The sequence below is a fragment of the Tetrao urogallus genome (assembly GCF_951394365.1).
Source record: "Tetrao urogallus genome assembly, chromosome: 6".
Taxonomy (NCBI): Eukaryota; Metazoa; Chordata; class Aves; order Galliformes; family Phasianidae; genus Tetrao; species Tetrao urogallus.
Window position 1 is genome coordinate 23,580,939 of NC_136819.1, and position 26,734 is coordinate 23,607,672.

At 37.9% G+C, this 26,734-nt stretch overlaps 1 protein-coding gene across 2 annotated transcripts in view; it reads left to right on the top strand.

Moving 5' to 3' along the window:
* Window positions 1-25,856, top strand: part of CKAP5 (cytoskeleton associated protein 5) — a gene marked incomplete at both ends in the record, with an annotated part of 37,108 nt that extends 11,252 nt beyond the window's left edge. Inside the window, 30 exons of one of the 2 annotated variants that reach the window (XM_079536797.1) lie at window positions 1,042-1,152; window positions 2,360-2,452; window positions 2,970-3,155; window positions 3,683-3,777; window positions 5,062-5,119; window positions 5,200-5,325; window positions 5,697-5,833; window positions 5,988-6,162; window positions 6,492-6,605; window positions 10,953-11,081; window positions 11,731-11,925; window positions 12,500-12,635; window positions 12,942-13,030; window positions 14,219-14,344; window positions 15,055-15,204; window positions 15,565-15,768; window positions 16,009-16,144; window positions 16,948-17,141; window positions 17,599-17,771; window positions 18,896-19,069; window positions 19,503-19,623; window positions 20,334-20,513; window positions 20,949-21,136; window positions 21,547-21,622; window positions 22,325-22,513; window positions 22,595-22,732; window positions 23,254-23,337; window positions 23,431-23,590; window positions 25,005-25,159; window positions 25,602-25,856. In XM_079536797.1, the coding sequence (XP_079392923.1) occupies window positions 1,042-1,152; window positions 2,360-2,452; window positions 2,970-3,155; window positions 3,683-3,777; window positions 5,062-5,119; window positions 5,200-5,325; window positions 5,697-5,833; window positions 5,988-6,162; window positions 6,492-6,605; window positions 10,953-11,081; window positions 11,731-11,925; window positions 12,500-12,635; window positions 12,942-13,030; window positions 14,219-14,344; window positions 15,055-15,204; window positions 15,565-15,768; window positions 16,009-16,144; window positions 16,948-17,141; window positions 17,599-17,771; window positions 18,896-19,069; window positions 19,503-19,623; window positions 20,334-20,513; window positions 20,949-21,136; window positions 21,547-21,622; window positions 22,325-22,513; window positions 22,595-22,732; window positions 23,254-23,337; window positions 23,431-23,590; window positions 25,005-25,159; window positions 25,602-25,856 (4,347 nt within the window). The remainder of the gene's footprint in view (window positions 1-1,041; window positions 1,153-2,359; window positions 2,453-2,969; window positions 3,156-3,682; window positions 3,778-5,061; window positions 5,120-5,199; window positions 5,326-5,696; window positions 5,834-5,987; window positions 6,163-6,491; window positions 6,606-10,952; window positions 11,082-11,730; window positions 11,926-12,499; window positions 12,636-12,941; window positions 13,031-14,218; window positions 14,345-15,054; window positions 15,205-15,564; window positions 15,769-16,008; window positions 16,145-16,947; window positions 17,142-17,598; window positions 17,772-18,895; window positions 19,070-19,502; window positions 19,624-20,333; window positions 20,514-20,948; window positions 21,137-21,546; window positions 21,623-22,324; window positions 22,514-22,594; window positions 22,733-23,253; window positions 23,338-23,430; window positions 23,591-25,004; window positions 25,160-25,601) is intronic. The other variant, XM_079536798.1, reaches the window with a different exon arrangement.
* Between the last annotated feature and the right edge of the window lie 878 nt (window positions 25,857-26,734).

Consider the following 26,734-nt stretch of genomic DNA (forward strand, 5'->3'; position numbering starts at 1 on the left):
TAAACGTTATCAAGCTAGTGTAATGATCAGTGGTGTTACCGAATTAGAAACAGATGTAGAAGATAGAGATAACTACTTACAGTGTAAATTAAGGATGTATGATTTGCTGTCTGGCATTAAAAGCTTGAAAATATGATATTCTGGAGTTATGCTTCAGATTTCAAACTAATAATAAACTAAATCAAATTTCTTGCATGCTGCTCAGTTGGGGATGAGCCAAGAATGCATCGGAAATCTGTGTGTTAATGGAATCATTCATATAGTTTATATACATATGGGTTAGATGCTTTGTTTCTACTTCAGAAAAAAACAACCTTTTCCCTTCCATATCCTTTCAGTAGATTAGTCTATCTCATTCCCCATCTGTGGATCGAACAGTAACAAAAATCTGCTTAAGTTCTGAAATCTATTTGCAGTTTAAGCTGTCAGCTACCTTTAGGAGGTGTCCTTTAGGATGAGTATATATATTATATACGGCACAAAATGAGGATACAGTTCTTGAGAATAGTACAGGTACCAGAGATGCAAAGGGAACTTTTACTATGTTTCGTTTTCAGAATAACTTGAATTCATTCCATTAAGATGGACGTGGAAGGTGTCTTCTCCTGTCCACCACTATTCTCTGATTAATTGCTATGAAATCCCAACTTCATACAAAATTATCTTGTATACTTCAGTTTATCTTTGCTTGATTCTTTAAGTAATGGCTACCTGGTATCATTTTTGACTGTGCAACTGAAACTTTTCAGGGATTATTTTTCTGTTGCAGTATGATTTAGCAGCTTCCTGAGCTTATATATTGTAACCTATACAGATGCAAAACCCTTATATTGTAATCTGTACAAAATGCTTCAACCTACAGCAGAACTTTGTCATTATGGTGTCATAATAGTGACTTAATTAAGTCATATGGTGACTTAAATTTTGTAAATGCATTGAAGAGCAGGAGTTGTTCACGTACATTATATGTCCCTAGCTCTGTTCTTCCTACTAACACAGAATCCTGTGGGATGTGTTATTCTTATTCTGATCTGTCTGCAGATAGAAGTTTGTGAGGAGAAAGCTGCTGCTGTCCTTCCAGCTTCTTGTATCCAGCAGCTGGACAGTGGTAACTGGAAAGAGAGACTTGCCTCCATGGAAGAGTTTCAGAAGGTGAGTTTTGCAACAGCTGATAAAAGGAGAAATGGGGGAGAAGAAAGCAGGAAATAATTTCTTCAGCTTGTTTTAGGCCTAGTAGCTCTCTTTTAAAGAGACATATCAGAGTAGCAGTAGGTCAGAATGCTGTTTCAGATGAGTTAAACAATACTTGCAAAATACCAAGGGCATACATGGTTTAAATTAACTCTTAATCCATAACTGTGGTGCAGTAACCTTCTTAATTTGATGTAGATATGGTTTTATGTGAAGCATTTGAAGCATATACATGGATTGAAGATGCATGCATACAGGTCTATTAAAAATATAAAGTAATTATAAAGGTTTTGCAATGATTTGTACAAAAACACTTGCAAGTCCCCATTGGTTGCATTTTAAGCAGCAACTGAGCATAACATTAAAGTTTCAGTTAGTAAATAGTTGATGTTTGAAACTTATGACAGCAATATTAGTATTCATAACTGGTAGTGAGTGCTTCATGTAGTTACAAACGTGATCTACTACAAAAACTGGGATGTTAAGCCTGATTTTTTTTTTTTTTTTTTTCTTCCTGCGGTATCATAAAACTTTTGAGAATTCGCATTCAAAAAGCAATCAACTGTTGATGTACAAGTAGTTCATACCATTGTATTGCAGTTTTAATTTTTAATTAAAAAATTGAGTTTTAATATTTTAGTGGAAGTGCTGACTGACTGAAATTATGGAACAGTGCTGTTAGTGGCAGCACTGAAATATTGCTGCAAAAGCTTAAGCAGATTTACTGAAACATGAGGATGTTATAGTTTCAGTGGAATGCCTTTGTGGGGAGGAGGGACTACATTAGGTTTAGTCTCCGCTTTGTAGTCAGCTTTCTAGATGGGCCACTTATTAAATGTTACATTTCCAGATTTGGAATGGCCAACAAGTGCTTGTAAATACACTTAAAGGATAAACAAAGTGTAGAAGTATGAACACTTCCACCGAAATGTTGGCTCAGTGTGTGTAGAATGGGCTCCTTGCAGGAATGGGTCTTATAGTAAGGCTGTTCAGGTAAATTCTTATGCTAAGGATTTCTGCAACTTAGTGTAATATTAAGAAAACACTTGCATGACAACTCAGGTAATTTCCATTTGTGTGGATGTTTGGTTTTTGGTTGTTTGTTTGTTGGTGTTTTTTCTTCTTTCATTTGTGGCCTTTTGGTTAACTTCTGATGTTTATCCTTAAGGCTGTTGAGCTTATGGAGAGAAGTGAAATGCCTTGCCAAGCTCTAGTAAGAATGCTGGCCAAAAAACCTGGTTGGAAGGAAACAAACTTTCAGGTACTACATCTTTATCTCAGTAAGCAGCGGTTCATTTTTACTTAATGTAAGTTGTTTTTCCAACTGAAAAAAGGCCCTTGGTGTATATATGTTATTGTTTTAGTGCAGTTCTCTCTACAGTCAAATGAGAATATATACTCTAAAATCAGATTTCTTTTTTGCTTATAATTGAGACTTCAGGAGACACTTGAATGTGTCTAGATGTATATCGGTGCATATGCATATATGCATATATTTGTGTATATGCATATATAGGTATAGATAAATTCTAAAAGCTAGTAATGGTTGCTCAGTATTGATTGTGTATTAAAATGTGTATACACATTCAGACAATGTTTATGTTTATATAAACATTTATATATAGTTTATATTCAGGCAAATGCATGTATGTACTTGAGTAGACACAATTTAATAGAAAAAATGCAATTTGTATTTCTTACATTAAATACGTATACACTTTTTAGAGGTCTAAAATATATAAAAGTGAGTGACTTCCTTGCTATTATGAACATTCCAGGTGATGCAGATGAAACTGCATATAGTTGCATTGATTGCACAGAAAGGAAACTTCTCCAAGACTTCAGCACAGGTTGTATTGGATGGTCTTGTAGACAAGGTTGGTGATGTGAAATGTGGGAGCAATGCAAAAGAAGCCATGACAGCAATAGCTGAGGCATGCCAACTGCCATGGACTGCTGAGCAGGTGAGTGGATAGCAAAGTATTCTTCTGTTAAAGACAGAAATGTGTTCTTTCAGGGAATTTCAGGGAAAATCAGGGAATTAAGTCTTCAGTCTATATGCGTTTTTTGTTGTTTTGTTTTCCTGTGCTGCTCAGCACAGGGAAGTTTGAAGGTATCTGTTGGGATAGCTGTTAAATGCAAAAATAATGGTAGTAAATAGGTACCTTTCTGAAATAATGTTTAAAAAAAAAAAAAAAAAAAAAATTTGTAAAAAGTGTTTGGGGGGGAAAAAAAAAAAAACACTTGTACACTTCTGTAATATAGCTGATCTCTGAAAGCCTTTTAGTACTTTAATAACTTCTGGTTTACTTCAGCTGCAATTATATTATGTTACAGTGACACAACAAATTTTGCCTTGGTTGTTACCCCCAGCTCTTTTGGTTTATTTGCATTACCCTGATTTTTGCAGGTATTATCACTCATTTACGTACAATAGTTCTTTGTCACCTGGCTTGCTAATGAAAACTCAAGCTTTGCTTTTCTCTTCCAGGTTGTGGCTATGGCTTTCTCTCAAAAGAACCCTAAAAACCAGTCAGAAACTTTGAACTGGCTCTCAAATGCAATTAAAGAGTTTGGCTTTTCTGGGTATGTCTTCCAAGAGAAATTTGAGTCTGTGTTTTTTATCTTGGGCTGAAGATTTGTTCTTGAGAGTGCAAGTGCACTGAACTTTTACTTCTCTCAGCTCTGATACTGACTTCATCAGCTGCTCTTCCAGTTCTAAACATGTAAACAAAAACATCTGACAGGAATAATAAGGTTGCATCCTTTGTTAAAAGATCCCTTCTCATTGGGGCTTCTCTGAAGAGTCTTAATCTACATATGGAAGTGGGATGAGTAATAGTTTTGGTACATCTATGCTCTGATGCATCCCAGTGTGGTTTTGTTTGGCACAGTATAGAGGAATATATACTGGGATGCTTATTTTTCTCATTGGGGTAGATTTCTAGGGTGATGTTTTAGCACACAACACAATTAATGCTTCTGATGCTGGATAGGGTAGAAAATAAGTTCTTCGTTAGAACCAGTGTAACAGTCCTTAGTTTCTCAGCACCTATCTCTTAACTGAATGCTCTCTATCATGTGTATACAGTAATGTGCCATTTACTTAAGAGAACAAATTTCTGATTGTTGGATCAGCAATCAAATGCTAGTTTAGTTGATTGCTTAGACAGTTACTTTGACTGGATTATACAACAGCCATGAAATGGGTAGTTGCATTGATTAAGTCTTGGGAACTTTTTTCAGTAGCAATTCATAATTGGACAAATTCCACAAAAAGTGTATTTCCACCAGAGTAATGTATGGAGATGATAATAGAACAGTGGTGCTTGAAACCATACGAAGGAAGCTTCCATGTTGACCCATCTATTTTCTGTTGCTGCGCACTGGTGGTATAGAAGGTTAAGTAATCTAAACCTTCCTTCTTTCTCTTGCGAATTACTGATTCTGAAATTTGGACCTTTTTCAGCAAGATCCTGGTACAGGTTCACAAAAAAATGCTTTTTATTATGTAACCACATTTCAGGTGCTTAAAATGGTACTAGACTTGTTCCTTTGGATTTTAGTACTAGCAATCTCAGGATTGTAGTAATATAAGAAGCTCTACAACTCTAATAAATAGCATTTGATGCTAGTTATCTTAGGTTTACTGTGTTGACTTTCATAGCAGCTTATTCCCAAAACTGATCTATTTAATTAGTACCCTGTACTTAAGATGTTAATGTGTGAATATTTTCTGCTTCTTGGTGATTTCTCATTCCCATTGCATTTTTTACAATTTTTAGTATGCTATGATTGTTTTGGTTGGTTTGTTTGTACTCATGGGAATGTGATTTTTTTTTTTTTTTTTTTTTTTTTTTTTCCCCACAGATTGAATGTCAAAGCTTTCATTAGTAATGTGAAGACAGCTCTTGCTGCAACTAACCCAGTAAGAAAATTTATTTTAATCCAGAATTTTGATCAGTCCTTAATGTGAAGACTGAACACTTTTTATCACCTTTCTGTCAGGCTGTAAGGACTTCTGCCATTACCTTGCTGGGAGTCATGTATCTTTATGTGGGACCATCTTTACGAATGTTTTTTGAGGATGAAAAGCCAGCCCTTCTCTCTCAGATTGATGCAGAATTTGAAAAGGTATGAAGTGTAGCATTCTTAATACCAAATATCACTAAAACTACTTGGAAACAACAGTAGTTGGAATGTGTACTAATACTGTGGGTCTAGCCTTTGATTTTGTTTTAAGTGAACCAGATTTCTGAAGATAGCAGCTGCTTTGGTGAGCTAAATGTGTTGTGCCTAGCTATGCCAATAGTTTTTGTTTTTTTTTTTTTTTCCTGTGACAGATTGCAAAAGCTCTTGTTTCTGGGTTTGGCTTTTTTTTTTTTTTTTTTGAGTATTATGTTTTAAAATCTTTGACACTGAAATAGTGTATTTGTGTTGTATAAGTGCCTTTATTTCTAATGTCAAACTCTAAAATAGCCATTGTAAGCTTTTGTTGCTTGCAGATGCAAGGACAGACAGCACCAGCCCCAACTCGTGGCATTTCCAGGCACAGTGGAGGAAGTGGGGATGATGGTGAGGAAGAGGAACAGGAAGATGTTGGGAATGATGTTGTGGATCTTCTGCCAAGAACAGATATTGGGTACATTTATATTCTACAACTTGAAGACATTTGCACTGCAATTCAAAGCTTAATTGACATCCTTTATAAGCATAAATCTGCATTATTAAAGCACTCAAATACTGAAGGCATGTAAATAAGAAAATGGACTTTTTACTTTTTCTGTTTTGTACAGTGATAAGGTCACAGCTGAGCTAGTGGCTAAGATTGGGGACAAAAACTGGAAGATCAGGAAAGAAGGTCTAGATGAAGTGGCAAGCATTATTAACGATGCCAAGTTCATACAGCCCAACATAGGAGAACTTCCTGCTGCTTTGAAGAGTCGTCTCAATGACTCCAATAAAATCTTGGTATGTTATTTGAAAACCTACTTTTCAACTATTTCCAGTTCAGAAATGAGAAATAGTTTATGGCAGAGAGATGTTGCAATGTCACAAAACCATTAGTTTGAAACCAGTGGAGTGTATTAATGAAAAAATCTTCCAAAAAAGAAGATTATGTGTGTCGCCATACAAGTAATGCTCCTGTTTCAATGTCCCTATATCACTGAGCAGGCATTCTGAAGTAAAAGCTTATGTACAGCAGTGTTAACTCTCACCATGTGATTTTGAATTTTGCATATATGATTGTACCAGTAGCTTATTCAAAGACTTTCTCTTTACTTTCTCTTTATATGCAGGTGCAACAAACACTGAGCATTCTTCAGCAGCTGGCAACAGCTATGGGCCCCAATATCAAACAGCATGTGAAAAATTTGGGCATTCCTGTCATTACAGTCCTTGGAGACAGTAAGGTAAGATGCTCAATACCTTTCTCCTTTTCACAGAATCACAGAAACACCAAGGTTGGAGAAGACCTACAAGATCATCCAGTGCAACCATCCAGCCATCACCAATAGTTCTCACTAAACCATGTCCCTCAACACAATGTCCAAATGTTCCTTGAACACTCCAGGGTCGGTGACTCCACCACCTCCCAGGGCAGCCCATTCCAGTGCCTGACCACTCTTTCAGAGAACTAGTATTTCCTAACATCCAGCCTAAGCTTCCTCTGGTACAACTGGAAGCCATTCCCTATCACCAGTTACACAAGAGAAGAGGCCAACCCCTAGCACACTACAACTTTCCTTCAGGTAGTTATAGAGAGCAATAAGGTCTCCTCTGAGCCTCCTCTTCTGCAGACTGAAAAATCCCAGCTCCTTCAGCCACTCCTCATCAGGCCTGTGCTCCAGACCCCTCACCAGCTTTGTTGCCCTTTGAACCTGATCCAGGGCCTCAATGTCTTTCTTGCAGTGAGGGGCCCAAAACTGGACACAGTACTCGAGGTGCGGCCTCACCAGGGCTGAGTAGAGGGGGACAATCATTGCCCTGTTCCTGCTGGTAACACTGTTTCTGATGGAAGCCAGGATGCTGTTGGCCTTCTTGGCTACCTGGGCACAGTGCTGGCTCATGTTCAGCCGAGCATCAGTCAATACCCCCAGGTCCATTTCTTCTCCACAGTCTTCCAGCCACTCTGCCCCAAGCCTGTAGCCTTGCTTGGGGTTGTTGTGGCCAAAGTGCAGGACCTGGCATTTGGCATTTTAGAAACTCATCCCATTGGCTTCAGCCCAGCTATCCAGCCAGTCCAGATCACAAAATCACCAAGGTTGGAAAAGACCTTCAGGATCATCCAGTCCAACCATCTACCTATCACTAATAGTACTCGCTAAACCATGTCTCTCAACACAAAATCCAAACATTCCTGGAACATCTCCAGGATCGGTGACTCCGCCACCTCCCTGGGCAGTCCATTCCAGTTTGACCACTCTTTCAGAAGAGTGGTATTTCCAAGATCCCTCTGTAGGGCTTCGCTTCCTCCAGGCAGATCGACACTTCCGGCCAACTTGGTCTCATTTTTGCCTTTCTGCTCTGAAGTATACCTGGGAATAACTGTTCCTGTTTGCTTTTGAGATGTGAATGGTAATTAAAGCTTTGGAAGCTCATGCAAGTTGTGATGGTGATTTTTCTGGAGGGGGATTGTTTTTGCTTAAATGACAACTTATTATCCAAATAAAGTATCCTTGGTATGCATTCTGCATGAGATATATTCTACTGCTTGTGAATAACAGGAGCTGGGGTCATAATTCATCTTACAAATGAAACACAGTGACTATGTATACATGAACTGAACTTTCAGACTGAAAGTACACTACTTTACCAAGAAAACTTGATTGACTTTAAGGTTGCTTGTAGAAGTCTTCTTTTAGTGTATCAGTGTGAATTCCAGTGTGCAGTGTTGTCTTGTTCTGTGTCACTGTGTGGGAGACTTCTGTGTAGGCTGAAATATGGCACTGACTTATACTGAAGTTTGTATAATGTCATTGTTGAGCTTGTCAAGATACTGTGTCAAATCAAACCTAGGACCATGGAAAGAACTATTTGGGACAACTGGAGAGAGGGAGGCTTGAGAAGATGCTAACGATTTGTGCCAGAATTCACAGGCAATCATCAGAGGTGATATTTCAGATGTTCCTATTCTGAGTGTGAGCAGTGAAATGTGCAGGAAGTAGGTGAGCAGGTTGAAATTGGAAGTCTTCCTAGCAGCAAAAGCAACTACTTGGAAAGCTGCTGAGGATGTGTGTCAAAACTGGATTCCTACTGAAGTACTATTTTTGTTGATGCCTGTAGGAGAAAGGTGCTTGACACAGTTTCACAAGTCTGCATTTATATGCAGATTGAGAAGGAGAATCATCTTCCCTTTATCTCCCCCAAGCCCAGATGAACTCTTACAGTGGAAGTGCCTGGAGATTAGCATTGCTCTTCTGGAAGCCAGAGCTCACTCAGCATAAACTGATACTGGTTTAGCAAGTACCTTCTAATCAATTGCTTGTTATTGAACATAGAAGGTTCCCTTCTTATTTGAAGAAGCTGGTTGTCAGTACCTAGGGGAAAATAGCTGCTTCTGTGCTTCAATTTCATGAAGCTTACTATTTCTGAGGAGAGTGTGTGTTTGAAAGCAAGAGAAGCCAGCTTCCAGTTTACAAGCTGTGGTATTCTTGAATCTACAAATGAACAAGCAAAATGTCTTCTACTGTACTGACGAGCTGTGCTGATATTTGAAGTACAACATGCTGATGTTGCATGTCAACATGCATCAGTGTACCAATGCTTAATGTGTTTGCATCCTTGGTATTGGTGGTGTCTGCATTGACTTCATTCTTCTCCTCTTAGAAGAGGCAGAAACTCTGAAGTACTCCGTGCAAGGAGTTCAGATGAGACTTGTCCTTTTTGTGTCAGAAAGTTTGATGTGTTTGTCTGCCCCAGTAGGAATGGCAGCAAGTCTTGCCTGCCATAAATAGATGAGTGTCATTTTAAAATAAATTAAAATCATTTGGTATGTGGAGACTAGTCAGGATTGCCAAGAATTACAGATTACTTGACTACTGACAGTTTTGAAGGTGGAGTTGGGCAGCACTCAAAATCTAACAGTCCCTTCTGCTGGAGATCATTCTTATTCTGTGAAGAGCACAGTTATTATCCTGATGCTACTTGTGAGTCACAGTATCTAGTTTCTTTCCCTTCTCCGGGATCTCTCTCTGAGGAGCCTAAGTTCCATTTAAAATCCAGCAAGTCAGAAGTCGCATACAAGATGACTTAAAGCTTCTAACAGAACAGACACCTCATGTGAACTGAGGAGCTCGTCTCTGTTTAAAGCTCAAAACTACACAGTGTAGTTGCAAGGATACAGATTTTAAATTACCATCTACACATCTACAAATTCACTTTTGCACAGTTCTGAGAATATGCACAAATTGTGCTACGGAAATTGTCATGTTTAATACAACAGTGAAACTGGGTCTCCTTCCAAACAATGGGAGGACTAAGCATAAGGATCTAGATTTAAAAAAAAAAAAAAAAAAAAAAAAAAACAACTAAAATAAGGTTTATTTCAGGTTGTTTCCTCAGTCCTAAGGCACTAATTTTTTATGAGCAAGCTGGTTTCTTTCTTTTATTCACCCCTCAAGTTATCATGAGAAAACAGCAAGCTGTCTTCACTTGCAAGTACATGATTTTTAAGGATGAGACCTACTGAGATTAACCTGTATCATCACCAAAATGTGCAATACAAATGCATAATACCAATGTTACTGGTATTACAATTACAGTGTGCTGTGATACTGATGGAGGATTGTGTACTCATCCAAACATTATTGCAATAATAACTATTCTGCAAGATTTATCCAGTTGCAGGTATTTAGGGAGATGAGATAGATTTTTGAGCCTTGCTTAAAATACTGACATTCAGTGAATAATTAAGCAAAACCAGCCTCTAACCTGTAAGTAGACAAATGTAGCTGTTTGCATTTGGCACAGGAATTTTATTTCCCTCTGTGGACAACTTTTTAGTAAGGATGCTGACTCTGGGTACATGCCAGAACTGAGTCAATTTTAAGTGCAATGTAACATGTATCCTATGTATCTGTTATACAAACACACATCCTTTAGCTTTAGTATTGTCTCGCTTCCTACTCAGCCTATGGGAGAGTGATCTGTTCTCATGTGTACGCTTGTGTTTGTACTGACAGATTTTCTTTGAAGAATCGCGTGTTCCATCTGACTTCCAATTTCACATAACAGTTTCAAAAAAAAAACAATGGTTTTTGTTTGTTTTTTTTTTTAAAAAACGAAACACTAAAGGTAGAACTTGGGTAAGAGACTCACCTGCCCTTGTTTTGACCTTGGCTCAGAAACCTGAAATAAGACTGCCATGAAACTACTAACAGGTTCCATAATCTTCTTGTCCTGCTATATGTATATGCTAAGCCTGCTATAACCATTACATAAATCAACTTTATTCTTTAGAAGTCAACCTTATCTGTACCTATTTTTTCATTCAGGAGTTAAGGTTAAGATAGCAAGTTTGAAGTGTTTCTAAAGATAACCTTTTGTGCCTGTTTATTATACCTATCACTTTTTAAGAGTAAGTTTATGATATGATTTGCTTATTTCCGTATGCGATAGCGACACTAAAATTAGACTCTGAATCCTACGTTTCTCAAGTAGTGAATGAGAACGTAGTTCAAAATTTATAATGTAGAATCTTCTGTTGTAATCTTCTGACCCTTCTTTAGGATTATTCATAAATCTTGTTATTGCTACAGAATAATGTTCGTGCTGCTGCACTAGCAACTGTGAATGCCTGGGCTGAACAAACTGGCATGAAAGAGTGGCTGGAAGGAGAAGACCTATCTGAGGAACTCAAAAAAGAAAATCCTTTTCTAAGGCAAGAGGTAGGCTTCTCTTAACTGCTCTTTGTGTGTATTTGCTCAAAATAACCGTTTTTGCTATGGACTAACTTTATATAAGCAAACTGATGTTGCATAATACAACTATTATGTAAGTAAACAAGAAGCAACTCTCTATTCTTGCTGACAAAACTTCACAGGGCTAATGAGCTGTCCCCTAGGGTGATAGCTGTAACTTAGATTTTAGTGCCTCCAAAATGCAGGTTTAGCCTCTTGGTCACCCTTATATGACTATTTTGTTTCCCGTCAAATTGACACAGTAGTGATGAAGACCAGAACAGAACTGGAGGTGTTAATATATTGAGGTTAATGAAGTGCAACTTGCTAATCAGCTGCGCTACCTAGTCTGAAATTCCAGTGTTATTTACAGAAGGAGGAATCAGCGCACACAGTCTTACCTGGTCAGGCTCCAAGTTTTGAAGTAGCTGCATATTCAAATACTGTACTCACTTTTTGTTGTTTCTGAATTGTTAATACTACACTTACGTTGTTTAGGAGTATGTTTATCTAAACATAGTTTTTTCCTTTTCTTTGTATGAATGAGTAAAGGACTAGTGTTCGTGCTCTTGTGGCTTATGTTAGATGTTCCAAATATCAATAATTGCTTATTCAAAAACATTTTTTAAATTTATAGCTTCTTGGTTGGTTGGCTGACAAGTTGCCTACCCTCCGCACTGTTCCTTCTGACCTGCTCTTATGTGTGCCTCACCTCTACTCCTGCCTTGAAGATCGAAATGGAGATGTGCGTAAAAAGGCTCAGGATGCCCTGCCATTCTTTATGATGCATCTTGGCTTTGAGAAGATGGCAAAAGCCACCGGCAAGCTGAAGGTATTGCTGTGACTAAGAGTGGCTAATGTGACTTCGACTAAGTGAATATTAAATGGTTAGGTTTGTGATGTATTTGGTGATGGAAAACCTTGCCTGCACTGAACTTCAGGTGGCTGAAAATAAGGTCAGGAGATTGCAATGCAAGTTTTCTGTACTTCAAAAAGACCGTGGCCACAACTGATTTATCACTACAAGAGCTTGTTATTTATTCACAATGTGTATTTTTCTGAAAGAAATCTATTTGTTGATAGCTTACCATTTATTGTCTAACTGTATGCCTTTAAACACATACATGGCTTACTCAAACAATAACTCATAGGGTTCTCAAGTAACTTCATAGGACTGCTCAGCTGGAACAGATTGCTGGTTTGCTTCATATACATCTTCCAGAAATAAACTAATGGCAAGGTGTCCCATCTCAGAATGTGAAGATCTGAAAGCATGGATGTTCCAAGTGTCATGAAAGATGCTTGCTAGAGAATATTCTGCTTCAAAGTATTGTTGTTTTTCTAGTATTGTATGTATTGAAATAATAATCCTTCCGTATCTGTTATTTTGTTTCCCTGCCCTCTAGCCTACTTCCAAAGACCAGGTACTGGCCATGCTTGAAAAAGCCAAAGCCAATATGCCAGCCAAACCAGCTCCGCCTGCTAAAGCATCCTCCAGAGTGGGAGGGGGAGCAGCTCCAGCCAAATTCCAACCTGCATCAGGTAACCTCTCAAGTTCTGGGAAATAACTGAAGAAAAGGGTTGGTTTACATTCCCCTAAGAAGAATTTTTAGTGAGACAATACTTTAATGATTATTTATGTTTTAAACTATAATAAATTTGATGTATAATGATGTGGGGAACTGTGTGTGCTAACATGCAAAAGAAAATTTTCTGTGTGATAAGGGCATTATCACACATTACTATCATTATCTTCATGAGTAGTTTATTATTCTGTTCTAAGAACAAAAAAACAGTGTTGATTTGAAATAAGCTTCCTGATAGTTTGGGATGATCTTGTTTTTCCAGCTCTTACAGAAGATTCAGGGTCAAATACCATGGAATCTAAGCCTGATCCCAAAAAAGCCAAAGTAGGAGGAACTTCCTCTAAAACTAAGGTAATTATTCTATTTTGTGTGATATTAATTCAATTAAATTAACAGATTGAGTAATGTTTTATGGGTAAAAGAGTATAGCCCTTTCTTGGGACTGCTTTTAAAAAGAATCAGTGTGTTTGTCTGATTTCTGAAATTAGGTGTTCCTATATCTTCTACTTAAGTAGGTAATAACAGAAATAATGTTTAACTAAGTCTGTTTTGTTTTGTTTTTAAATGCCACATGAACAGCTCATTCCATATTGTAAATTTGCTTGTCTTCTTGGTTTCAAGTAATTGAGTATTTATTCTTACCATTGCTGTTCTGCTGTGAACAACAGTGTTGAACCCATGTATTGAAGGAAATTCATCTCCTTTACAGTTGGAACACAGAAGCAAGAAGAGAAAGAATATGTTTGAAAGCACAGTCACAGCCTCAGCTGTGCATCCTTGAATTGTTCTTTCATTGTTAGTGATTTTTGCTATTTATTTTAAAGTTAAGCAAAAAACCACCTTGTTTTATAATCCTTTTGCTTCTATTGCCTCAAGTAATGTTATGAGAAAAACTGACGCAAGTCCAGATCTATGACAGAAATGAATGGAACAAACTTGGAAGGATGTTGTAGGCTTGCCAAAGTTAATATATTTGCTTGTCAGAATTTTGATTCTGGAGTTAATACCTCTGCAATGGACACAAAAATAAATAAAAGCCCATGTAAGAGATGTGGATTGGTAACTCTTCCAAGTAAACATGTCCCTAACAACAAAGCCTTTTTTTTTTTTTATGGCTTATTTACAGCAGTCAGATGTTAATAGCAGTGTGTCCAAGGGCAGTACCAGCCTGTCCAAAACTAATACAAACTTCAGCAAAGGCAATACCAGACTGACAAAGAGCAAATCTATCAAACAGGTACTACATTGGGTTTTAGGTATGTGTGTGGGTAACTGGTGCACTGGTCCAGAATGATATGTCATCTTTCACAGGGTGCTGTTGCACACACTGTCACGAGTATTGCTTCCACAGCAGCAGAGCACATACTTTAAAAAATTCTAATCAACTTTATTCTTTCAGCTTCTCTCTGGCTCTTGTTTACGTAGGCAGCATGAGGTTGGCTGGCATCTAATGCTTGCTATTGCTTGGACTAAGGCATATGTCTTGTGTTGCTTCTTAATACCTTGGGTTTGGGGTTTTTTTTGTTTTTGTTTTCTCAGGGCGTACAGGGGAAGAAAATATTAAACAAGCCTACTTTAAAGGAGGATGATGACAAATCAGGTCCCATTTTTATCATAGTCCCAAATGGGAAAGAACAGAGAATGAAAGATGAAAAAGGACTGAAGGTAAGAAAGATCTAAATGCATTCACTTATTTTGAATTAGTATTAATTTTAATACATCCTTTTGTTCTGGCATTTAAAATTAACTATGCTAGGACATGAAAGTTGTATTTTCTGTCTGTCCTTTGGGTTGTTTATCCAGTGCCCCAGTTGACTTGCACAGGCCCATATTACTTTGTGATGTTTGTCTGTTTATCAGATTTTGTGCATCTGTGTGTTCTTGTAGAACTCCTTGCTGCTTCTAAGAGATGGTCCTTAGCTTTATAGTGTCTAGTTGATCAACTTTTTGTGCATATCTAATGTTGGAGTTCTAGGATCCACATTAAATTCTTTATATGTATTTTGAATGGTACTTGTTAATAAGCTCGATTTTTTTTTTTTTTTTTTTTTTTTTTTTGCGCATGTGGAAATTTTGTTGCTTAAAGCATGCTTCATTGATTACTTGCCAGTGAAAAGACCTATGTAGCTTAAAAACAACCACTCTAAATAGTTGGTAGAAATTAAGGTAACAGCCTAAAGATGACTGCTCAACACAGGATCTTTTATGGAAGCCAAGATGAGCAAAAGCCATTTAAATTTTCCCGTTGTCTTTTGATAATGAGAAGATTTTGAAAACAGATTCTGAAGTAGGACTGAAAACTATACAATTTGCAGATTTTTTTCAAGAGCAAAAAGTGCTGCTTGCTTTGAGTTCCAAATGCTGATGTTTTGCAGGTGTTGAAGTGGAATTTCACTACTCCTCGTGATGAATACATTGAACAGCTGAAAACTCAAATGTCCAGTTGTGTAGCCAAATGGTTACAGGATGAGATGTTTCATGCAGACTTCCAGCACCACAATAAAGCACTGGCTGTTATGATTGAGGTAAGTTTGGATCTGTGCTAGTGGATGACAACAAAAATAATTATTCCTTGCTGTCTCACCTTGAATTAAAATCAACTAGGAGTGTTCTGAGAAGCTAGATGTAACTGTACTGTGAGATTGAAACTTTTTTCCAGATAATTAATGAATTTTATGTTTTTGAGGAGAAGAGAAAATTAGTTTGTTCACTAGAGGTTTTTCTTAAAATGTCAGAAAGCTGTTTAAGCTAAAAGGAAGCACTTGCAGCCTCAGAAATCAGTCAGTGTGTGTAGACTGTCTTAGCAGGCATAGCTTTTTCCTTGTTCTGATTTCTTGAACAGCGTGCTTCACTTTGCCCCTCTTTTTTCCCCGTGTTGTTTGAAGCATTTGGAGAATGAGAAAGATGGAGTAATCAGCTGCCTGGATCTAATCCTGAAGTGGCTTACTCTTCGGTTCTTTGATACCAACACAAGTGTTCTTATGAAAACGCTTGAATACCTTAAATTGCTGTTCAATATGCTGAGCCAAGAGGAGTATCACCTTACGGAAAATGAAGCATCGTCTTTCATCCCGTATCTCATCATAAAGGTACTATTTATTATGCAGAAGTTAACCTCGCTTTCTGTGGGGAACATTGCAGGATAACAAGTTACTACAGTGATGCTTATTCTGAATGTGTTGTGTATTTGCCTTTAAAAGGCATTTTCCAGAAGGAGTTTTTGCACTGAGAATAATTTTGACTGTCTTGACATTAAACTACTCATCAGTATGAAGAGTCTGTTCAAAATGTTTAATATTTCTTCCCAGCTGTTTCTGCTTTTCTATTAGGTAGGAGAACCAAAAGATGTCATCCGCAAAGATGTGCGTGCCATCCTGAATAGGATGTGTCTCATATATCCAGCCAGCAAAATGTTTACTTTCATCATGGAGGGGACAAAATCTAAAAACTCAAAACAGCGTGCAGGTGGGAAATAGCATTACATACTAAGCAGTTTCAATTTTTAGCTGTGTTGTTTTGCATCCTGAAAAACCAACTTAACTTCTAGTGGAAGATGAGATTTGCCCTGTATGTAGAATTATATGCACTTGCAAGTAACCCTGTCATGTATTTTAGTTAAAGGAAGAATAATCTTGCTCTTTATTTTTTATCTTTGGAAGGTATAACAATCTGTTGATAGTAATTTAACATTAAGTTTGAGTCTTCCTTGAGGAGGCTTGTTTTAATAAAACAGTGCTGTGGAGAACAATGATGACAGTACTGTCCAGGTCACTAAGGGAATCTGGTAATACGGTCAGAACTTTGAAAAGATGTCTCTATGCTGTACAGAGGTCTCAACTGTTTTACTTTAGGAATTGTTTACCATATAGTGTTTTAAAGTTCAAACAGCTTCATGGTCACCTTGAAATCTCATCCTTATAAATCTAGAAGGTTAAATTCTATGATACGACATTACAAACTTACAACTGTCTAAACTGCCTAATTGTGAAGTTGAACATCACATAGCTCACAGTAATGGGAAGTACTTGGAAAGGTATGGGAATGACTGACAGCTTTTAGATGCTTGTGTGCTTCTTTATCTCATAAATCGCCCAGAAGGTGTGCATCTATCAACACAGAGGGCAAGAACTATCATTCTGTTAATAAATTGAGCGTTGTGATTCACCCTTCTGTATAGTGAATGTTCGTTCTCAAACAGCACAGAAGTCAGAGGATTGTTTCTCAGCAGCTTTAATTTTGAATCTGCTTGTGTAATTTTCTTCCTTCAGAGTGCCTGGAAGAGCTTGGATGTCTGGTTGAATCTTATGGCATGAACGTATGCCAGCCAACTCCAGGGAAAGCCTTGAAAGAAATGGCAACTCATATTGGTGATAGAGACAACACCGTTCGCAATGCTGCACTGAACACCATTGTAACTGTCTACAATGTTCATGGTGACCAAGTATTCAAGCTGATTGGAAATGTGAGTGTAACTGGAAATAACAATGGTTGAGTTGCAAGTACTTGGAACAGGCAAGGTGTAGCAGGACCTTGGCTTTTGGAGTCCCCAGTGTTAAAATGTTGCCTGGGGCTCATAAATATAGAGGACATGCAAGAGTGGATAGGTGTGTTTTGTTCTTCAGCAACACAAGCAACAGTTAAACTTACTAACAGTGGTAGGATTTGAACTAAAAATGATTTGTTTCTTGGAAACAATGTGGGCTAGAAGGGAGTGTATTTCATACAGTAGCTTGTCCATATGGATTAACTAGCTCCTGGACAACCATCTGGTAGTCAAGTGACCCTGTTGGAGAGCTGCTAGATGGTAGTATTGACTTGCCTTGGAATTGCAAAACCTCAGCCTGTAACAATTGTGTCACCTACAAGAGGTACACATTTCTAAAACTCATTCAACTGAGTGAAAGCATTGTTTGTTTTAGCTGTCAGAGAAAGACATGAGTATGTTGGAGGAGAGAATAAAACGGTCAGCCAAGAGACCATCTGCTGCTCCAGTGAGACAGGCAGAGGAGAAACCTCAGCGTATCCAAAACATCAGTGCGAATGCTAGCATGCTGCGGAAGGGGCCAGCTGAGGATATGTCTTCCAAACTCAAGTATGTAATGATACATTATGGTCTGCAGGTGGTATAGTGTATGTGCTAATGTCATGTCCAGCTATGTTATTTTATTTTGTGTATCATCATTGCATGTTGTGAAAATTGGCCAAAGAATTTAAAACAGAATGTCTGAAACTTTTTTTGTCTTGTCTGTCTTGAAATCTTTCTAAATGGTCTTGTGCCTTTTTTCACTGCTTCTCCATGGACAGAATTATGTATCGCACTTATAGGATGTAAGTACTGCCCACTAACTCCTTAGTGCAGGGGCTCTTCTGTCTTTCCATTTCTATCCTTGTCATCCCTTCCAAAGGGTGACATGTTTATCATAGCCAGTTCAGTAGGTGTATAGATCTGTGATCTGAACAAAAGAAAGAAAACAACAGCAGAAGTTTCTACCGAGGTGTCTGTAGGTGAAGCTGCAGGCAGATATGGCACTTGTGGTAGACAGCTGTTGGAAATGCTGGGAGAATGTCCTGTGTGTTGCATTTATCTGGACCGTGTCCCTAACTTGTTAGCACAATTACATAGTACAGAATTGGATGAGCACGTGTGAAACAGCCTGGAGAGACGGTTTTGGAAACAAAAGCTCAGAAACAGTGTCTTACCACTTGCTCATAGTCTTGGAATAAAAGTCCCTGTTGGAGAATAGCGTACGATGTTTCCTTGAAACTTCTAGTATGAAGTACAAGTTAGATGGGAGAATACTAGATTCATTTGAGCTTGCAATGTTTCTATGTACACACGCATCCTATTCATCATCTAAAAACACAAATGAACTCTAAGCCTATGTTCCATTAGTGCTACTTTAAACTGTGTTCAGTGATCTCTAACAGCATTTGCTAGTTTATACCTAACTGCAGTGGTTTGGATGGGGCCTCATCTTGTAAGGGTAGCTGGGAAAGCAAGTAACTGGCAGCTGCTCTTCTGGCTTACAAAATTTAGTTTTACTAATAGCTAGGGGAGAGCTGCAAAGGGAAGTTTTTAAGGATCTTGAATAAAATCACATCTCTAAAATGTGTGCTGTTCTATTATAGGAGCTTAAGGGCTACCAGTAGATGTTAGCACTGTTACTTTTGCCTGTTGAGTGTATGTAATAAACATCTCTCTCCTGGTTTCTGTAGCCAAAATCGCAATATGGGCAGTCACTCTGAGACAGCGCATACAGTTCCACGGGAATTTCAGCTGGATCTTGATGAAATTGAAAATGATAACGGTACTGTCAAATGTGAGATGCCAGCACTTGTACAGCACAAACTAGATGACATCTTTGAGCCGGTCCTGATTCCTGAGCCCAAGTGAGTCTAGTTAGATCTAAGTAAAACCAATAAGAACTAAAGAACTATTCTGAGAAGCTGAAATGACCAGTTTGTACATTCAGACCTCTTTACCTGAGAAGGTGAAGTGTCAGCTGTTCTGAAAAGAGATGTCAGAGTCATGATCTACGGTACTGTTTTGAATTCTGGGTAGCTGTTATTTCTAATGAAAAACCTGAGTTATGCTTATTTATTTTTGTGTTGTCTATCTTTTTTAAGACAACATTGATCTTTCTTAAATGTGTTATGTCTGTTAGCATACTGATAAACTCATAGATATGTTAGAAATTGTTTCTACCTTGAATGTTCCCTATGAAGATAAAAAATCTTGTCTCTAAACTGCTTCTGAAAAATAGCAGTTGAGTATAAACTAGAACACTCCAAAGGGTAACAAATCCTGTTTTCACCTATTTAGAATCCGTGCTGTGTCGCCACACTTTGATGACATGCACAGTAGCATTGCTTCTACCATCAACTGTGTCATTTCTCAAGTAGCCAGTGGTGATATAAATACAAGCATTCAGGCTCTAGCACAGGTAAGAGAACTAAGGTGTAACAACTATTCACACTGAACTAAGCTATTTCTCTGCGAGGTTGATGAGCTGCACTCTGGTGGAGCAACCGTGTCAGGTGACGTGGACTCTGCTCAGAATCTCCCTGATGACAAAACTAAGTGCACAGGGGCCATCTGACTCGCTTTAGTAATATCGATTTCACTTCTGTGTTGTGGAATAGACTCTAACACAGAAGCACTAAGGGGGGAAAAACGTAATTTTATTTTTTGTAAAGTACACATCTATACTATAGAGACTGTGCTATACAGATTTGAAAAAGCAGACTGTTGCCAACGTAACTTAACTTTTAAATGTAAACTGCTGTGCAGACTCAGCAGAAAGATTTTGTATCTTCCCTCATAGTTAAAGCCCACTCTGTGAATGTGTGAAAACTATGTAGAAATGTTTTGTCTGGAAGATTTCACGAAGTTGTTAATTCCAGAATCTATGATAGATGTCAAGACTGTACAGGATACTGATCCTTTGAAGAGATATAAATGTAACATATTATATTTGGAATTAGCAATAGAAGTTTATAGTTTACTGATTTCAAGTGGAAGCTTGGAATAGAAATACCTTGGCAAAATAGATAAGGGCAAGACTTTTCTTATGTAAATGTTTTTAAACTATAGCTGTTTTGCACTGTTTTTATTATGTTGACTTGGGTGTTCTGTTTTGTTTTTAAATCTTAGATTGATGAAGTTTTCAGACAGGAAGACAAAGCAGAAGTTATGTCTGGCCACATTGACCAATTTCTAATAGCTACACTTATGCAGCTTCGGTTAATCTACAATACACACATGGCAGATGAGAAGCTAGACAAAGATGAGATAGCGAAGCTTTACAGCTGTATTATTGGGAGCATGATATCGGTAAGGCTTTGACCTATAAATTAAGGTGAAAAGCAAGGAATGTCTGTGCTGAAGTTGCAGCCAAATGGAATACCTGAGCGGAGCTGACTTGTACCTAGGCTAACACACTATGATTTTATGAAAGGTTTGTTGTTAATTATCTGCTCACCAATGCACCTTTTGGGAGGGAACAGAGAATAAGTAGTAGGGGTAGGGAAGAATGCCTGTTTATGTCTTTAATAGCTTACAGCCATCCTGATGTTTCTATTTAGTTCTATTTTAACATTCCTTAAGCTTTGTATACTTAGTTGGATGTTTAAGTATTTTCAAGAGTTACTCAGAAATCCCCCACTGAGGGATGAAGCAGGAATGTCAAAGGATTTGGTAGTGTAGTGAAGTCTTTTTATTGAAGTATTTTATGTAGGGAAGTCTTTTAACCTTGTTTTCAATTGGTAGCTGTTCCAGGTAGAGAGTCTGGCTCGAGAAGCCTCTGCTGGTGTGCTAAAGGACCTAATGCATGGTCTTATTACATTAATGCTGGATTCTCGAGTTGAAGACCTCGAGGAGGGTGAGCAGGTCATCCGATCAGTCAATCTCTTGGTATTGAGGGTTCTTGAAAAGTCTGACCAGACCAACATTTTGAGGTATGTTGTTCAAAAAAAAAATCATGACTTAGTAGTCATTCCATCTATTCTTCTGTGTTCCTTGAATGAATGATTATGTTCATTAGTCATGCTGTAAACAAAGAATGATCTCTATAAGATTGTTTAGCTAATAATAAAGAATTATCAGTGGTCATTAATGGTAATTATAGCTTGTCTGCATAGTCTGTGCAGCTGAAGGCAGGCTAAGCAAACTAGCTTGGTGTGGTTGTATACATTTTGTATTTCAGCAGACTGTCTCTTAATTGCTTCTGAAGTGCTGTGAAGAGAGAGCTCTTATATGGCATGATGTGAACAACTGGAGTAGTCTCAGGTGTAATACTGTGTTGAGAAACTAGTCATTTTGTGTAGTGCTGTCCCATGTAATTCAACTCTAAACTTAATCCTTCTAGTGCTCTGCTTCTTTTACTTCAAGACAGTCTGCTAGCAACAGCCAGCTCTCCTAAGTTTTCAGAACTTGTCATGAAGGTGAGCCTCTAATAGCGGTTTTGAACTCTGAAATGCCTGGTTATGAATCAGCAATGTAGCTTTAAAGAACAGATAGTTTATTAAAAAAAAGTGACGATAACTGGAAGTATTTATTAAATGTTTAACTCAATGACTTCATTCTCTCTACTGAGAGAAAGCTTAACACCTGCTGGTAGTTTACAGAAGATCATACATGCTATACATGCTCCACAGAGGGAGATACAGTCACCTGCTCGACCTGTTTTCTTAGGCACACTAGTGTGCTGTGCATTCAAACAATCCCAGGCTGAAACTGGCTTATATATCTTACAGCACCCTACTATAACTGGCATGATGTAGTGAGAACTTCAGCATTTTTAATAAGGTTAAACCTGAGGGCATCATGTTGTGTTCAGGCGTACGTGGCTTCTTTGCTTTATTTGCTGAAACTTCTTCACACAGAATGCCGTCTCTTGTTATTGGTGGTAAAGTCAGTACTACTACATACAGTTTTATGCATCGCTTCTAAAGGAAGATCTGGATAGAGGGCTGCTAATGAGAGACCATACGTACCAATAATTTTAACAGACACACAAGCTATGTATGTCAATGTATGTCGCAGCAAAGTGAAACAACTCAAAGATGGTTTTGTGTAATCTGGTCTTAAGTATTTAAATATTCCTTCCTGGAGTTGTCTTGCTGTAAGTCAACCTGTCATTCCAGTGTCTGTGGAGAATGGTGCGTCTTCTGCCAGAAACCATTAACAGCATCAATCTGGATCGGATTCTACTGGATATCCACGTTTTTATGAAGGTCTTTCCCAAAGAGAAGCTGAAGCAGTGTAAGAGTGAGTTTCCTATAAGGACATTGAAGACTCTGCTTCATACCCTGTGCAAGCTGAAAGGGCCCAAGGTCAGACCTGGCATCAGTCATGTACTTCTTTAAATTGATTTGTTCACGTACTTTGTAAAGCTACTGCCTCTTTTTCTTTAGATCTTAGATCACCTAACAATGATAGAAAATAGAAACGAATCTGAGCTGGAGGCTCACCTGTGTAGAGTAATGAAGCACTCCATGGACCAGACTGGAAGCAAAGCTGATAAAGATACAGAAAAGGGGGCTTCTCGCATAGTAAGTAATAGAAATATGTTGTATGGCAATTTATTCAGAAAACAAGCTTCAATTAGTAGTGGAGTAAGGATTATTCTTCCCACATGCAGGTGGCTTAGTAAATAGTCTCTTACTTCTATGGCTGTTTTAGAAATTTGCAGTGTTTCTAGTATTACCTAAATATTGTGTATATGTGCCGGGGTAAGATGGTCTTCTGAGACATTGGTGTGTGCAGCACGGGCTTTATACTGCTTGCTAAAGCACTTCATCTACTAAGAGTTAACCATATCCAAACCAGATCTTAAATGCTGGCCTCTCAGAAGCATGCTTACAGCTTGGTAATGTTTTTATACTTCTCTGTACCTGTGATTATATAGAACTCTTGTAAAGGTTTTCTTTTTTTTTTTTTTATTTTTGAAGTTCTGTATCCAGCTAACAAACAGATCTGATGAGGGTACTGTGGGTTTGTCTGAACTTCCCTTCATTTTGAAGAGAAGATTGTGTAACCCACTTCGCTTAGAAGTTTCCCTTTATTTGTTTAGGAAGAAAAAGCTTCAAAAGCCAAAGTGAATGATATTTTGGCAGAAATATTCAAGAAGATTGGCTCCAAGGAGAACACCAAGGAGGTAAGAACTCTCTTCCTGTGGAGAAGAAAGCATGATGCAATGGAATAGTGTATGCAGCCTTCGTAGTAATACACAGAAACTCTTCCCTCCCAGGGTTTGGCAGAGCTGTATGAATACAAAAAGAAATATTCTGATGCAGATATTGAGCCCTTCCTGAAAAACTCATCTCAGTTCTTCCAGAGCTACGTGGAAAGAGGCCTCCGGCTCATAGAAACAGAAAGGGAGGGGAAAGGACGCATTGCTTCTTCTACAGGTACATGTTACAGCAACAGGGTTGATTTATAAGAAGCACTTGCATGTGTCACATTTTAAACGTCTCCAGATACGGGTTTTTTTCATAGGATTCCAAAGTAATTCACATATTCTTAGTGCTTGTGTTAAGTATGGTTTGCATGGTAGAAGTTCTTTGTTTACAAGGAAGTTGTTATAACTGTCATCGCATTAAGTGAGGAAATATCTGAAAGGTGCTTGATATACAAGTGATTTTAAGTTTTGCCCTGTAGTGTGGGACAAGCATTATCTGTGCTTCATGTTTCTGGTGTCAGGAGTTTTTACTTGAAAGTATACAAGCTGTTTTATGAACAGCAACAGCTGTCAGGTTTGCCTTTAACTTTCTGCTTTTAAGCAGTATAGTAGTTTTGTGTTTTGTTTTTTTTTTGCTGATGTTGTCCAGCAAAGCTACCTTTTTCAGGTGCTTAACTGTGTCCTGTGTGATTGCTTTTTTTTTAGCCTTTCTCATGCTACTGTTTGTTCTTCTATCTGTATATTGTGAATTACATTCAGAAGAGGGTTTATTTTAGCACCTCTTAAATCTATCTGACTAGATATAAGGCAGAACTTCCTGTTTATCTAAAACTCTGTACAGCCAAGAAATGCTGATTGAGCAGTAAATGCTTTCAAACTGGATTCCAGTTTTCTTCCCCCAACTATAATAGTTGGAGATAATGAAAGATGTTGTTCTGTCTTGCAAGCTGTGCTTAACTGTAATTCTCTGTAAATCTTTTTTAAATACCCTTGCAGTAAACTAATGAACACAAAACCTTGTTCAAAGTAAGTCTTACAACTTGCCACTCATTTCAGAATGGAAGAAGTTTCTTTCATAATGTATAATCCTTCCCTGGTCTTCTAATAGAGAGGCTTTGAACACCATGTAACATTCCTTTTGGACATCACTGTTTCAGGCTGAACTGGATTTTGCAGTAGTTTCAAGTTACCTGAACAAGAAGTAAAAAGGATTTAGTGGTGAGGTCTGACTGAGTACTACAGAGTGTAGCAAAAGATGGAAAGCTCCAAATATTTCCTATCCTGCCAGTGTAATTGTTATGTTCCCTCTGTTGTCTACCTTTGATTTGCATCAGCATCTTTGTCCCCATCCTGCATGTGTATACACTGACCCTTCTTTTACCAACTGTTAGCATCATTGCTACTTCTGGACCTGCTCTACTACTGCTTTATGTCTTTATTTCTTTTATTGTTTTCTTTGAAAGAGTGAAAACTAAAAATTACCTGACAGGCATGAAAGAGCCAATATTCCTATCCTAGCAAATGCACATAATTTGATTGTTTAATTCTTCATCTCTTGCATCTCATTTGAAGCAATAGATTAAGAGGCTTATTTTTGAGGTTTTTAATCTTTTTTTTTTCCTCTTGTTTTCTCTTCTTTCCAGGAATTTCTCCTCAGGTGGAAGAAACGTGTGTTCCTGTTTCTACCCACACTGTATCTTCATCTATAGGAAACACAAATGGGGAGGAAGTGGGGCCTTCAGTTTACTTGGAACGATTAAAAATCCTCAGGCAACGTTGTGGCCTTGACAATGCAAAGGTATCGTATTGACAATGCTTGGAAATCCTGTGGGATTGTACCTCATTTACCTACGTTTATCTTTAGAAGGATTCAAATATTGGCTCTGCTGCACCTAAGAGAAATTTGCATCAGAATCTAGATTTGCTCTGAGGCTGAAAGTGTCAGGGATATAGTGTGACTTCTTAATGTAAATGGTTGGACTTGTTCCTTTGTGTTCGTACTGACATCAAGTTAAATCATTCGCTGCTTAAATTATAAGAACTGAGTACTGTAGCTAGCTTTGCACGGTTCTGACTTTGGCACCTGACTTTAATAGCACTGCTGATCTAGAGCAATACTGTTCCTTTCCTTTCTTCTGTTTTCAGTGCCTTTTATAAAAATGAAAAGCCATTAACTGTGTTTTGTACTTAAACGACTTTTGCCGTTGTCTGTCTTAACACTTCACTTTTCTTCACCATAGCAGGAAGACAGAGCACCTCTGACATCTCTGCTCTCTAAACCAGCAGTCCCTACAGTTGCGTCCTCTACTGATATGCTTCATAGTAAGCTCTCCCAGCTCCGTGAGTCACGAGAACAGTACCAACATCTGGATCTGGACTCCAATCAGACTCATTCTTCTGGCATTGGAACTACCACAGCTTCATCCTCTTCTGCAGCAGCTAATATTGATGACTTGAAAAAAAGATTGGAGAGAATAAAAAGCAGTCGCAAATAGAGAGGCAGCATCACGGTTGCTGTCTTCAGCTTTAGTTTACTAAACTAGAAGTCTTCATAGTTAAATGGCCTCGTTTAGGCCTGATGTATACAAACTGGTTTATGTATAATACAGTGGATTTTGGAGGGACTGGGTCATTGTGGCACAAGTATTTGTACATAATCTGCTTCGCAGTGAGCATCTCTTGACAATAGAAGGCTGTCTGTGTATTAGTTTTAGTGTACAGACCTGTAAACAACCATCCTCTTGCTCAGACTAGTTTCTCATAACTTGTTTTTTTATTTGTAATGTCTTTAAGATCTTTTTTCCTAGTTCTTAACTCTTAGAAAGTCTTTAGTGATTTCACTTTTAATTTTGTGAATTCTTCTCCATGTAATCCTTGAACTGTTGATTCTATATGGACACATGGCATGAAGTAACTAATTTAAGTGTCTTTTGTAAATAAAGTTTGCATTAACTATACCAGTCTTTATAGGAACAGCAGTGACTGCTGGTGAGAGAAGTTGCTGTCTATTCCTGAATGTTAGTGACTGGGCATCTAGAAATTGAACTAAGCTATTCTTGAAATGAACCTAAAGCTTGGATATTTTATAGGGAAGATGAGTGAATATATTATCTCTGGGTTGCAATCCTGAGACTTTGCACTCTTCTATAAGCAGTAGTGTATTTTTTTTCCATGTACTTGCTGTTTTTTGTTTTGGACTATGGTTTCCGTAAGTTGCAAGTAAGTCGAGAATATTTTGTTTGCTGACATGCTTATTTTAAATTACTAATCCTTGTATTGCCTCTACCTGGATGAAGCATAGTCCCTTCTGTGTATAAATGCTTTCTCTTTGAGGGAGTGTGCTGCTGTTGATAAGAAATAGATTAGCAGTGAT